The sequence below is a fragment of the Rhopalosiphum maidis genome, chromosome 2, assembly GCF_003676215.2.
Source record: "Rhopalosiphum maidis isolate BTI-1 chromosome 2, ASM367621v3, whole genome shotgun sequence".
Classification (NCBI taxonomy): domain Eukaryota; kingdom Metazoa; phylum Arthropoda; class Insecta; order Hemiptera; family Aphididae; genus Rhopalosiphum; species Rhopalosiphum maidis.
In genome coordinates this window covers 2,151,042-2,164,301 of record NC_040878.1, presented here as the reverse complement: position 1 = coordinate 2,164,301, position 13,260 = coordinate 2,151,042, and the positions used below count along the sequence as shown (strand labels likewise).

The 13,260-nt window shown below is 31.6% G+C and overlaps 1 protein-coding gene across 1 annotated transcript; it reads right to left on the bottom strand.

The window, feature by feature from the left end:
• Positions 1-1,000: 1,000 nt before the first annotated feature.
• On the bottom strand, positions 1,001-12,363 carry LOC113552375 (glucose dehydrogenase [FAD, quinone]-like). The gene is made up of 8 exons (XM_026955247.1): positions 12,013-12,363; positions 6,817-6,962; positions 5,565-5,846; positions 5,352-5,478; positions 4,614-4,990; positions 3,849-4,241; positions 2,422-2,820; positions 1,001-1,496 (listed from the first exon to the last, which is right to left on the bottom strand). The coding sequence occupies exons 3-8, from the start codon at positions 5,793-5,795 to the stop codon at positions 1,137-1,139; spliced, it is 1,887 nt and encodes a 628-aa protein (XP_026811048.1). The 5' UTR covers positions 5,796-5,846; positions 6,817-6,962; positions 12,013-12,363; the 3' UTR covers positions 1,001-1,136.
• Positions 12,364-13,260: the final 897 nt, after the last annotated feature.

Genomic DNA, 13,260 nt, shown 5'->3' with positions numbered 1-13,260 from the left:
TAATATTATAATATAGAATATAGATTTAATATTACAATAATATTTATAGGAGATCATGGTAAAAAAATTTTAATTAAATTAAAATTTACAATTAATTAATATTCAGTCATAATTATTATTACCTATAGCTACTTATTACTTTATTATTATTATTATTTTTAATAATAAATAATATCATATTCATTATAATAATATTAATAAAATAATAAAACATTAATAGCTTGTAAAAATTATTTAAAATTTAACAAATTAATGTTTATGTATTCGTAAAAATAACTTTCACTAAATCGTAATTAGTTTTAAATTGAAATAATGCCGCAATTTCGGTATTAGTATTATTGTGCAAGAAACAAATAACAGTAAGTTATATAAGATGTACTTAATTGATTGATTATTGATATATTTGATTTATAATTGCTAAATGTTTTAATAATAAATCGAATTTACTATTATTTATTTTGTTGTATGACCATCAAAACAAAAAAGGACACATTGAGTATATACCTATATATATATTTTTTTTTGTTCTTTGGACTTAGATTTTTTTCTATATACAATATAATACAACTGGATATTTTAGCAATGGGGGGGGAGTTAAAAAATATTTGGAAATCGAACAAACAAAAACAAATACAAATAGAGAACTATAAAATACAGACGTATAATGGTGATGACTTGGATCATTTATATTGTTTTATAATCTATTGTTTATTTACTGGATGAATTTTATCTTTAATAAAACGATATTTATTTGTTTATATTATACGCACTATAACTAAATTCTATGATATGATCTATTTCAGTTCCTATTAATAGTTTAAGAATATTTATGAAAATGTTGATATACTGTTCAAATTTAGGTAGTATTTTATCAAATTTTTTATAAAACATAAATTTAGATGTTGATGAGTATTAAATAACATAATAGTCCAACACAAAAACTTAACATTTTAATATTTATGTACAGTAAAAATGGTAACAAAATTTTAGTACAGTTTAATATTGTAACAATATTTTGTACATGGTAAAAGTATAGCAAAAAAAAAAAAAAAAATGTGAAATGGCACAAGTAAAATAATACGTAGTGGCATGGTGTCATCGAAGTAAAACACTCAGTCCTTATCAGCTGCGTCTCTTCAACCGTGGTAACGTATGTTATTGGAAAGCCAATCCTGTTTGATCATGTCAGATGCTTTTTCGGCGATCATTATTGTCGGCGCGTTCGTATTACCGCTGACGATCGTAGGCATTATCGACGCGTCGACCACCCGTAAACCTTGCACGCCATACACTCGAAGTCTTGGGTCCACCACGGCGGTCGGGTCACTGGGCGGTCCCATCTTACAAGTGCCCACTGGATGGTAAATGGTCATGCTGAAGTGGCGGATGGAACATTCCCAGTATTGATCGGAGCCGAACTCGAACCGCGCACATCCTGGTATGGGCACCCGATGGAGTCGTGAACGGTACTGTCTGAAAGCTTTCCCCTGGCCAATCTGTGCGTGAAATAAATCATCAAATCGAAAATCAATATTATCGGTCACCCTGTAACGATTCGATGATACATAATACAGTAGAACGTCGATTATCCACATGTCAATTATCCGCACTACCAAATTTTGGTACAAATTTATTTTTAATTTAATTCAGTTTTATCATTCGTTTAGTTCATTTTATCGTGTACATATTATTATGAAACACGAGATTATTCTATTATCTACTACGGATCACTTGAATGTATATCATACTATAGGTACTGTAGTGAGCCGGTCTCGGTGGAGATGGCTCAGCACGATTTAACGACGAAGTCCACTTTGTCGTATAGGTCTGCATCAGCTAGCGTTGTAATTTTGAAGTCAATAAACAACACGTTTATAAGTATAATTTAGAAATAATCGTTTATTCACTGAGACGATGGTTAAAAGCCAGTCCGATAGATTGTTAAGTGTAAAACAACGCCACCGGTCTATGCGTAATTGTGGTTCAAGTATGTTTAATTTAATAATAATACTACAACCCTTTTTATACTAAACTATATGGGCGTAGTACCTCAATATATAGGCATGTGTCATGATAAACAGGAAATTCATCTATAAGTTTCTATTTCGTGTTTACCAACACCAACTACCTAAATACATAATTTAATAATAAAAATGTTTATAATACGATCTAATAATAAAGTGATTATGGATAATAAATCTAATAGACACAAAGACACTAAAACAATATTCTAATCAGCTCAAAGTAATAAAAATAAGGAAAATAGTCGGATTACTACAGTACGTTAGTAGTTTCACACAGTAAATTAGTTTTTAATTTTATTTTTAATAATTGTTTGATTATCCACACCCCCTCAGTCTCAATTAGTGTATATAATCGACGCTCACTGAATATTATTTTTGACATCGGTCAAACACTCACTTTTACTGCCAACTTGACGCCCTCCACCAGAGTTGCTATGTCTAGAGGATCGTCGAAGTAATTGGCGTCTATGTAAGGATAAGCCATCGGGTCTCTAGATCTGAGTCTAATACTTCCTCGAGATCTTGGTCTGAGCAAAAGGGGCATAATGGTCCACGCATCGTTTTTGGCTATCGGACGAAAAACTTTGTCGTATATGGAATCTTGAACGCCCAGGATTTTCCGTACTTTAATGCCGTCGTCCGAAGCTATACTAGCTGGCGCCATGTGGAATTGAATGTCTGGGTATTCTGTGTTGTTGGCATAAATGGTAGGAATGAATCCGAGTCCTTCAACACCACCGAGCGTAGTCATCGGCCCATTTTCTCGAGTTAAATATTCCATTGTAACAGGAACGGGCTAAACATTGTATACGTATTAATAGTTAAAAGTTATAATATATTAGATATTTTAAAAAACAATAAAGTAAATGAAACAATTAAATAGACCTTTTTTAGTGATTAAAATCCACTATTATTTTTTTTATGTATATATATATATATTATTTATGCTATAGGACACATTTTTTTTTTTTACAAATAATCATGTATAATTAGATTATTAACATTAATTATAAATACTTTGTAGTATTATTTTTTATGAATGAAAAATGCATTACAAAATTTGATTAACGAATTAGAAATGATAACTGCTTACCTTTGAAATGTAAATGTTTATATAAAATTTAAATAATAAAACAAGATATTTCAGCTCCGATCTTAACATATTCAAAATTGTTTGTTTTCAAAATATGTCATTTAAATAGTAGGCAATAATTATATTAATAAGCTGTAAGATTTTTTTTTTCAAAAACATAGTTATAATTATACTTTAAATTATTAGTATCGTACGTGTTTATACGATAGATTTAGGTTTATTTTTTAAATAAAAATATAGTGGGATCTACACTTGCGATAACTTTTTTATTTTGCATAATTCATGAGGATTTTAGTTACCATAATATGAACACATAATATCAATTATTATAATAAGCATATTATACAACATGTTCTTAAATCGATAATATATTATGTATAAAAAATAATAGTTTAGAATGAAACGAAATCGAGTACATAAAAAGTTAAATAACTAATAAAATTATAAAAAAAAAAATCGTTTCTCCCAGCAATTAACGTCGATATCAAACCGAACGAAACATTCCCGAAATATTACCGTTGAGAGTATATGATAATTCATCATTCTAGTACAAATATTGTACGTACATCTAAGTAACTCGTAATTATAGGTGATGTGGATTAGGTCAGGTTAAAGGTTACCATTAGGCACGGATCGTGAATGCCTAAACTTTTACTAGATATAAATGATGTAATAATAATAATTCGTAAAAACGCGCGCTCACGGTATAGGTGCACAAATCCGTTACGTACCCTCAGTCGATTTTGTACTATGGCCACGGGCTTGTCCACGATGAACGTCAATCCGAACATTCCAACGTGGTCCTGCAAGTTGTCGCCAACGCGCAGGTCCTGTAGCACCGGGATTCCCAGTCGTTGCAAGTGTTCACGTGGTCCGATACCGGAAAGCATCAGCAATTGCGCGCTGCCGATGCTGCCCGCCGACAGGATCACTTCCCGTTTCGCGTGCACCAGATGCACCCGGCCGTCTCGCAACAGTTGTACGCCTGTCGCGCGATTAGTGGCCGGGTTGATGATAATCTTAGTCACGTGAGCTTGCATGGCCACGTGCAAATTGGGCCTGAGCCTAGCCGGCCTGAGAAAAGCCTTGGCAGTGCTGCACCGCGTACCTCTTCGGATCGTTCCCTGTATAGAATGGAAAATAGAAAATAATCCTATCTACTCATATTATGAAAATTAAATTTTAGTCTTATCGCAATGCCGGATTGGGCCATCGAGTTACTGAGTAAAACTTAGTGGGCCAGCTATGATAGTGTGTTTTGTAATTTTTTTTTTAAATTAGTATAAACATTTAAATTTAGTAGAAAATAAAATTTAACCGAATCATTAAATCGTACAGTAGCTGTAGCTGTAATCAAACGTTAGGTGAGCCAATACCTTGCCAATGCGGCGCTGGTCTTGTTCAACATTAAAAATGGTCAATATTTACAGTTAAAATATTAACAACATTGTAAGTACCGTACGTACGTATTAAAAGTAATGCAATTTATTAATTACCTGTGCGACCATAAACCCGGTTTGATATTTGCCGTTGATGTCTCTGTTCGGGTAACCCGTCACTTCCTGGCCGGCTTCAACAAACGATAACACTAATGGACTTTTCCACGGGGCTTCTTGCACAGTCAGTAAACCACCGGCTCGGTGATACGGCGATCCGGGCCTGGCCAAGTATGGATTTCGGTTATCTTCAGATTTAGTGAAGTATTGCAATATTTCACTGTAGCCCCAACCTTCGTTGCCCAAGTCACGCCACCCATCGTAATCATACCGGTTGCCTCTGACATATAACATGTAATTCAGCACGCTTGACCCACCCAATACCTTACCACGGGGCCAGTTGCATCGACCATTTTTTAAGCCCAAACATGCCTTCCCTAGAAACAGATTTACAAGCAAATTATATTAAGAGATTCTTGTATTATATTGCTATTAGGTCTAAGTTCCTTCTGAAAAGTACTAAACAAAACATTACATGTAAATTATTAATGTCATAAATTGGCATTTTATAATTAATGTTCTTATCAATCGAAATTTGTTACTTTTTCTTTGTTGTAAAATGAGTTCTTCAATCGTTGCCTAATCGTAACATAAATAGTATATACTTAATTATTTTAAACCTACCTATGTACATATATATATATATTTTTTTTTTCATCAAATTGAATTCGATGGATTATTTATTAAATAGAAATATCGATATATTATGTATATAGTCTACAGATCATCGAGACTTACCCGTCGGTTCGGTTTTATACTGCCAGTCTAGACGAGATAATTGAAGATAGGCCGCTAATGAGGGGACATCAGACAATTCGTTTTCATCCGGACCGGCTTCTAATAGCAATACACTCCAGTGTCCGATCTGATGATTGATGTGAGATTTACAAACACAAATTAACGTTTGAAATAAAACCGAATTTCTAGTGACTATAATATAATATTGTATACCTCCGATAGCCTACTGGCGACGACAGCTCCTGCTGATCCACCGCCGATCACGATAAAGTCGTATTCCAGCCTGAGTGTTTTCTGATTGAATGGTCGTGACTCGGGATCATAAATGTCATACCGGTAGTAGGCCATAGCGGCTATCAACACTGGTATCATCCATACGCTGGTCCCAACAATAGTCAGGCCAGCCTTTAAAGCTGATCCGGCGGCAATTAAGGCGAATATCATATCCGCTACGTGTGGTCACAGTGGTAGTGCCATTACTTGCAGATATGGGTTCTAAAACCAATTATTAGAATGTTATTGTCAAATCGTGTTCGATGTACAGTTTTTTTTCCGGTGAACATACATTTTTACGTTAACAGATAAAAATAAGCAGACATTGTACCACCGTTATTATGATGTATGTTCTTTTAGTTTAGTAATTGTTTTTTTCAAAGTCTTTGAATTATATCTACAGTATGTACTTCACGATGACTAAATCATCTCATCCTATCGTATAGTGTCAACACCATAAATAAACGGACGTAGGCTGTAGATATGTGTAACGATTTATTTGTTGTTTTTTTTTTTTTTTTAAATATACCGTTTAATTATTATGTAAATAAGAATTTCTTGTAAATACAACGATTAAAATAATTTAATATTTATGTTTCAAAAAATGATACCGAATGTGTTCTACGAATGAAAACGTTCAATTATTTTAGTTTATAATAAAATGGACATATTGCTACACAAATTGAATATTATATCTTTTAGTCGAGAGAAAACGTCGTAACAGTAACATTTAAATATATTTCTTATTTTCACATTATGTTATGTAAAATTATTGTTGGTAGTACCTACATATGATTTTAAATTGTTTTGAATATCAGTATAATTGTTTTTTTTTTCATTTTTATTCATATTATTATTAAATATTATTGTATTTTGAGACAAGAAAGAATGTTCGTATTCTTTGTGGTATAATACAGAGTCATAAATCCAGTTTTCGTTTTCTGTATTGGGCTAAATATGATTAGAATAGTGAAAAACTGCCTCATTGTAAAATTACCGAGCGAGTAATAATAATAATATAATAGGTATAGACATTGATCACAAATCAAAAACAGTTTATTGTTTTTTTATTTGGAGTGCACATGCCTACCTAGGTTATTATTATTATTATTATATAATAATAATATTCGCTGTTTATCGTAAAATTTTTCTATTTAATAAATTTTTACAGAATCGTAAAAATGATTAATACCTGAATTTTGGATTGGTGTCGGTGGAAAAGTAGCAGTTAACGAATCCCTGGCGTGTCCGTCGATACACATTGTCCACACTGACCTAATGTACGTGTTTTTCTGCAGCGATTTGCCTTTACATAATGTCCAAACCTCCCTTCGGCACCTGCACAAATCACACGGATATTATACCTACATTGTTTCGACGGTTTTCGTAATACGCCACATTATTCGGTTATTAGTCGTAGTCGTCGCCGACCGTTTACTACCTGTATAATGTGCTTAATACGATTTTCTGAAATTGCGTCACATACGAATGACAATTGGAACGATAACGTTGTAATTTGATTCTATCGAGGTCACCTGGTTTTAAAATATATGTATACATATTTAATGCACGTGCAAGTTTTTCGAGGGGGAAACAAAATGTATAATATAATAATGATGTAATCCAAGGATACACTTTCACCTGACCGGCAATCCGACTGACCCCTACGGGCGATATACTCGCGTATAGGTAACCAGTCTCATCGTCTGCCCACCGGCCACCGTGTTTGTTGTGTGTCCAATTATTACATAACTATTTATTATTATTATTATTGACTATTCTCTTAAATCGCGTATGTTTACAATCGAGAGTAAGTTTCCTGTTTTACGAAAGTCACACGTCATCGCAGTGTGTTCGTTGTCGGCGTGGTGTTAAAGTTCACGACCATCACGGAATACCGTGTGCGCAATATAATATATTATAAATAATAATAATAATAGCAATATTTCGTTTCAAACGAATCGTGAGTGAGGTTCATCGGTCGTGAATAACTCGTGCACAAATACAGAATCCGTCTTACGGTAGCTGTACATATATAAATATAATAGCGATAATATAACACTGTTATGCACTGTTAAATCTATAATTGTACTGGACAGTGAAGTTTAGCGCGTGAACTGCGGCGTGTTGAGAGTTTGAGACGATATTGCATCCGATTTGCATAAATTATAATATTATATCAGTGAAAACATTGAGTTCACTTATTATATGATTTGTCTCTCCCACGAGTGACATTTCGATATTATGTTTAGGTATCGAGTTGTAAGCATTATGTAAATTGAAAAAAAACACTGGCCATAATAATGATGCGGCAAATTCATTATTACGAAATCAAGAGTCTATAGACAGTTGTATTCTCTGTGTGCTTGGTTGCCCAGTGAAACTGTTTACATAAAAAGAAAAAAATTACAATAGGTTATAACTAATAAGCGAAACGGTATCTTCCAATAGTATATATTCTTATTGAATATGAACGCATAATCAACGACCTAAACAAATTTTAAACAATTTGTAACCAAAAATCTTCTTTTCATTCTTAATTCTTCAGATGTAATATGTTGGATATAAGTTGGACGTTGGCCGTAATATGTTTATGACAAAATCAAAGAAATAATAGAAAAAAAAACTTTCTAGATTTTTCTAAATTATGGTGTAATTAAAAATAAAGAAAAAAGTCTTACCTCTAAAAAGTTCAAAAACCGTATTTTAATTATTATTCATTAACAATCTTTTGTAGACTGTTCTAACGAACGAATTGTCTAAAAAATCAGTTGTATTTAGAGTATACTACTGTTCAAATCATTGCATGAAAAAATGTGCATGGGTATCAAAAGAAAAACATATTTAATATAATATATTCTGTTAATTATTCAAATTATTAAAACAAGAAAATTATCGTTTAATTAAAATTTTGCTTGGATGGTTGCTTTTAAATATAAATGCAATTAAAATTAGAAAGATATAATATACATTTTTTTTTAAATTAATTGAATCGAAGATGAAGGTAGCTATCGCCTATATACGGGTATGCTATTTTTTTTTTTACTGACGACATATGAATGTTTCGAGGGGGGGAGAAAGGGCTTATTTTACACGTTATTCAAAAATGTTAATTTATGATGCAGTTCTGTACATTGAAAATTCATTATAATTTGTAATTTGTAAGAATATTTTGTGACCAAAAATAAAATAGAAAAAAAATATTTTAAAATACTATCTACATATATGTAATTTCAACTATTTTTCGATGATTCAAGATTTATTTTTAATTAAATTTTGAGTAGAATAATTTATTATTATATTTGAATTTTCTAGAAGTTCTCACAAACAATATTTTTTTTTCTTTTAATCTTACGATTTGTATTAAAACATGTAAAATGAATCGTTATTATAATAAAATTATAATAGAAGAAGACAGAAGAGTATATCAAAACAGTGAAAGCATTTAAACCAGTCATGTATTAATTGAAAAATGTATACCTACTAATTTAAATTGAATAAAAAATTCACAAAATGTTTTATTCTATACTTTACAATGTCATCGTGAAATTTGGATTAGAAGAAATACATTTTACATTTTATACACACAAATATGCTTATGAATTAAGTATTAAAGAATTAAGAGTACTTATTTTATACAATTATTTTATACGAAAGATGCATTTTGACATTTTTTATTTATTACATTGTGAAAAGCTACATTTCCAACTCAACTCTTTTCAGTAAATCATTTTTAAAAAGTCAACGACTAATTTACATGAACTAACATCGAAAATAAAAATAAATGTATTATTGTACTTATATTAATGTGTAATAATACAAATATAAAACAGTTTTTATTTTTATTTTTATTCAAGGCGGTGGCAATTTTCACTATACACGCAGAATTTACAGTATTTAAAAAATTATTACAAACATATATTTTATTTTACTCGTAAATTTATGTATTGCTTACTAGTTATAATTCACAAACAGAGATATTGTGTGAATTAATTATTAGTTTCTTATCAAATACTATATAAGTTGTGCTATAGTTTCAAGACGAATTAAAGTGAATATAAAAATAAAAGGGTATAATAAATTTAAAAAAAAATAACAAATACATACTTCGTTAGAAAAAAAATTTCCTGAAATATATTGCATAACGTCGTATTATTTTAACATTTTATGATGCTAAAGAGAATAGAAGAAACCTTTAATTAAAAGTGTTAATTTTTCAAAACGAATGAATAATAAGTTAATTTGTGCAAAAAAAAAAAAATAATAATAATAGAATTAAATAATTGTTGGTATAAAGTGAAATGGAAATAAAATAATATAAATATATACGACATAGGTTTTAATCTACATTATTATATTATGGTTTATGAGCAAAATGTTATACGTAATACAATTGTATAATTGTGTATAAAAATGTTACTATTATATCATATCCACGTTGTAGGTAGTTATATATATACACGGTTAGGTTTTGATATATAAGCATTGCAAGAACTATCGTTTAATAATATTAATGATTTAATAACGGCCAATAATATTTTATTTTCATACTGAATAAATTTAAGCTCACGAAATTATTTTAAATTATGTAGACAGTATAACAAATCATCAAATAGTAAAAAATAGAGTTCAGTAATTCCGATTCCTACTTTTAAGTGTGGTTAATCCACAGCACAATTTTATCGAGTGAATAGATGTGTGTAATATTGGGATTAAGCATTTACATTTTCTGAAATTAAATCAAGTTACAGAATTAAACAGAATCCAGTTTTTTTGTTCTCCTGTAAAGTTGATAAAATTGAGATAGGTGGTGTTGCTTCTTAAGCGACGATATATATTTAATACATGTGCGTGTGCACTTTTGTATTATAATATGACAGTATATTAATGGGGTGGACACCTATAAACATTTTTTACCTCAGTAATTTAAATAACAGTTCCGCGCTATTTGTATATTTGCGATTAGAGATGGTGTCTTGAGCTATGCTAGCCGTTAGGTATAACGATATAGTGTAGAGCTGAAATAAGTCGTGTTCCATAGTCCAGTTGGAGTTTCCCCCAAACTCATAGATTCTTCATATTATAAATAATTTATAATATGTTCGTTTAAGAAAAAAATACATTTTAAACATTATCAACAATTTCAATAATATAAAACCATTGTGTAATGTTAACATTAGTTAATATTAACATTACAATATATTTTCAAACGGAAATTCAAAATTTAGACCAGAATAAAAATAAAAAATGTTTCCACGCATCCCCATTATAATATAATATCCCCATTATCCCCTGTGTGTACCCACGATGTTTAGCCACTGGTATATGTGTCCTAGGCATACAATCAAATTAGGTATTTTACTAAATGCCTATTTTAAGTCTGGAAAATAGTAAAAAGGAAATATTTTGTATTATTTTAAAAATGTAACTATATTTTATTCTCAATTATTTATTGCTATTTTATACCAAAAAAAAAAAAAAATAATAATAATATGTAAAATACGTAGGTATATGAAATATTTTTAATTTCGAGTATTTCGGTACAGTGGCGTATATAAGGATTTTTAAAGGCCACGCGACACTAAAAAATAGACGCCCACTCACAGACCAAAGTGTGTTCTAGAGAATTTAATTTTTAGCTTTCTTAAAAATTAAAGTTGTGACAACCCATGCAGCCGCATTATTTGAGACCATAGATATACTTGTACACCACTGTTTCTGTACTAATGTTTTAAAACGTCAATTATAAATAAGTCTAGGTAAATACTTATTTGGTATGATAGTATGAGTATAAAAATCGAATAAAAAGGTTATATTATAATTATAACTTTTTGTTAATTTTTAGTTATTATTGTTGTTACATTGTTTGGTGGCATTTGCTGGAACGCATTTAATTTTTTTTTTTTTTTAACAAAAACACCAATTGGTTTATCCATAGTGATTGTCTATATTATGTATTTATTTACACATTTAAATATACATATTTTTGTTATATATATAGAACATCAATAATTAATTTCGTAATAAGAAAATATAGTTAAATATTTAAAATAATTCAATTTGTGTAATTTATATTATTTGCCTGACTTAAAAAAAAGGCATCTAATTAAATGTCTAGGTGGATATTAAAATTACATAAAAATTAAATTCTTTGACTATTTTCTTTTAGTTCGGCATTTAGTAAAATACCCGATTTGACTAAATGCCTACGTCATATTACGCATAACAATATATCAGAAAATATGATTTGGACGGTCGCAGTCGTCCGAGTTTTCGGAAAATGGTGGAGATACACAATATTGTGATACATTCAACAGCCGTCAAATCGTTATTTTAACCAAAACAATATTATTTAAACATTATAAACTTTGTTATTTGTAATACCCACTCTGAGCGAGAATAGCAATATTCTGGGGTGTGTTTATTCGTCGTCCGCCAACTACTGTAGCGGGACGGGGACGCGGAACTGGAAAACGATGCGAATGATTGATGATTCGCGGGCACGACACCATACACACGACGGCGAACACTCAAACTATACACATTTACGAAAAAAAAAACCCCAAACTAAATTTCGAACGCACAGCGAGACGGCGGACGGTATAAGTTCGAGCGATACAAACGGTCGGGTAACCGCGGCGGCCCGCACAACGACGACGCTACTGATATACTGCGCGGACGTCGCGCGGCTGTTGTACGGAAACGTGTGTAGCGCGGACGTTGACGTGCGTCTCGAAGCGCGGCGGACAAACGTACTTAAGTGCATCGCTAAACGACCATAGCCGCGCGGCACAGCAGACCGCAAACGCTTTCCCTTTCTCCGGTGCTGCATCAGGTGTCCGCCAGCAACACCGCCGCCGCCGCCGCCGCCGCCGCCGCACGCGGTCCGTTGCGCAGAATCCACGCGCTGTGCCGATCACGACCATATAACATTATTATGGTTTATACCGAAAAAAAAGAAAAAAAAAAGGCCAATGCGAGTTTTGCGGGCCGAGTCGAATTTGAATGTTTGAATTTTAAATGCTTGAGATTAACGTTGCGATATCATTGAAAAAGGCGAACGAATTCTCCGGACCTGCTACCGTCAATGTCGTTCTAAATAATATTTTTGATAACATGTTATGTCGATACGTCATATACGAGAACACCCTTCAGCCGGTGCGTTTCGTACGAGAGGCGAGAAAACGCGTGTGTCTTCTGTGATATTTATAACGTAGTGTTTATTGCAGTGGCGTTATATAGGGTTTTTAAAAGGCCATGCAACACCAGAAATAGACATCCACTCACAGACCAAAGTGTGTTCTAGAGAATTTAATTTTTAGTTTCCCTAAAAGATTAGAATTGTGACAACTCGTGCAGCTGCATTATTTGAGACCATAGATATACGCCACTGGTTTATTGGCATAGTATCAGAGACCGGAGTATTGTAGATGAGATGCTGCAAGAGACAATAAGACAAGTACATGAACTGCAGGTTTGGTTGATACAAATTGGTGCTATAATGTATATTGTACATTACCTTATAAATTATTTTACCGTGTTCGTGCTTACCTATTTATACAATATTTTTTCAACACTATAAAAAAAAAAACTAACTGAACAAGGAGAAAATCAGTATCGGCAATATCTTCGTGGA